Source organism: Fulmarus glacialis, unplaced genomic scaffold (genome assembly GCF_000690835.1).
Source record: "Fulmarus glacialis isolate BGI_N327 unplaced genomic scaffold, ASM69083v1 scaffold26358, whole genome shotgun sequence".
Lineage (NCBI taxonomy): Eukaryota > Metazoa > Chordata > Aves > Procellariiformes > Procellariidae > Fulmarus > Fulmarus glacialis.
The window spans coordinates 296-858 of record NW_009229297.1 but is presented as its reverse complement, the minus strand read 5'-3'; the positions used below and the strand labels follow the sequence as shown (position 1 = coordinate 858).

General features: G+C 48.5%; 1 protein-coding gene across 1 annotated transcript in view; it reads right to left on the bottom strand.

Annotated features, from left to right (window-relative positions):
* The window catches only part of LOC104081186 (nucleus accumbens-associated protein 2-like), a gene marked incomplete at its 3' end in the record, with an annotated part of 592 nt that extends 386 nt beyond the window's left edge, over positions 1-206 (bottom strand). Inside the window, exon 1 of the mRNA XM_009583820.1 lies at positions 1-206. Coding sequence (XP_009582115.1) covers positions 1-139 — 139 coding nt within the window.
* Between the last annotated feature and the right edge of the window lie 357 nt (positions 207-563).

Here is a 563-nt window from a genome sequence, read left to right as displayed (position 1 = left end):
CCGCCCGGTGCGCCTTGAAGGCTTGGCCCTTCACCACGATGGAGACATCGCAGTACAGCCCCAGCAGCCGCTGCTCGTTCAGGCAGCCCAGAACGGTGTTCCCAAAGTTGGGAATCTCTATGTGCAACATCTGCGACATGGCTCAGGATCGGCTGGGGGTCTGGAGCTCCTCAGACATTCAATGCAGGAATATCCAAAGTAGGGCACATCTGAAAAACGGAGAAGGCAGGGAGAGAGGCACAGCGTTTTTAGACAGTTCACCAAAGCAGGCAGAAGCAGAGGAACCCACCTCACCCGACATCAAAGGCTCTAAGCTAAGCTCTGAGAGCCGATGCAGAAAAGCAATCGCTTATAAAAATTACTTATCGACGTTTTCAAACAACGTTGGAAATGCTATTGGTGGATGGCAACAGATATTCAAAAAATGCAAGTATTTTCTTCAAGTTGTGGTCTGTTTAAATAAGCACCACTGATTTATTCCCCCGGGGGTTTTACTTTATGCAGGAAAATCTGAACGGTAATGGGAGAGGAGTGAACAGTAAAGCAAACGTGAGATAGTCAGA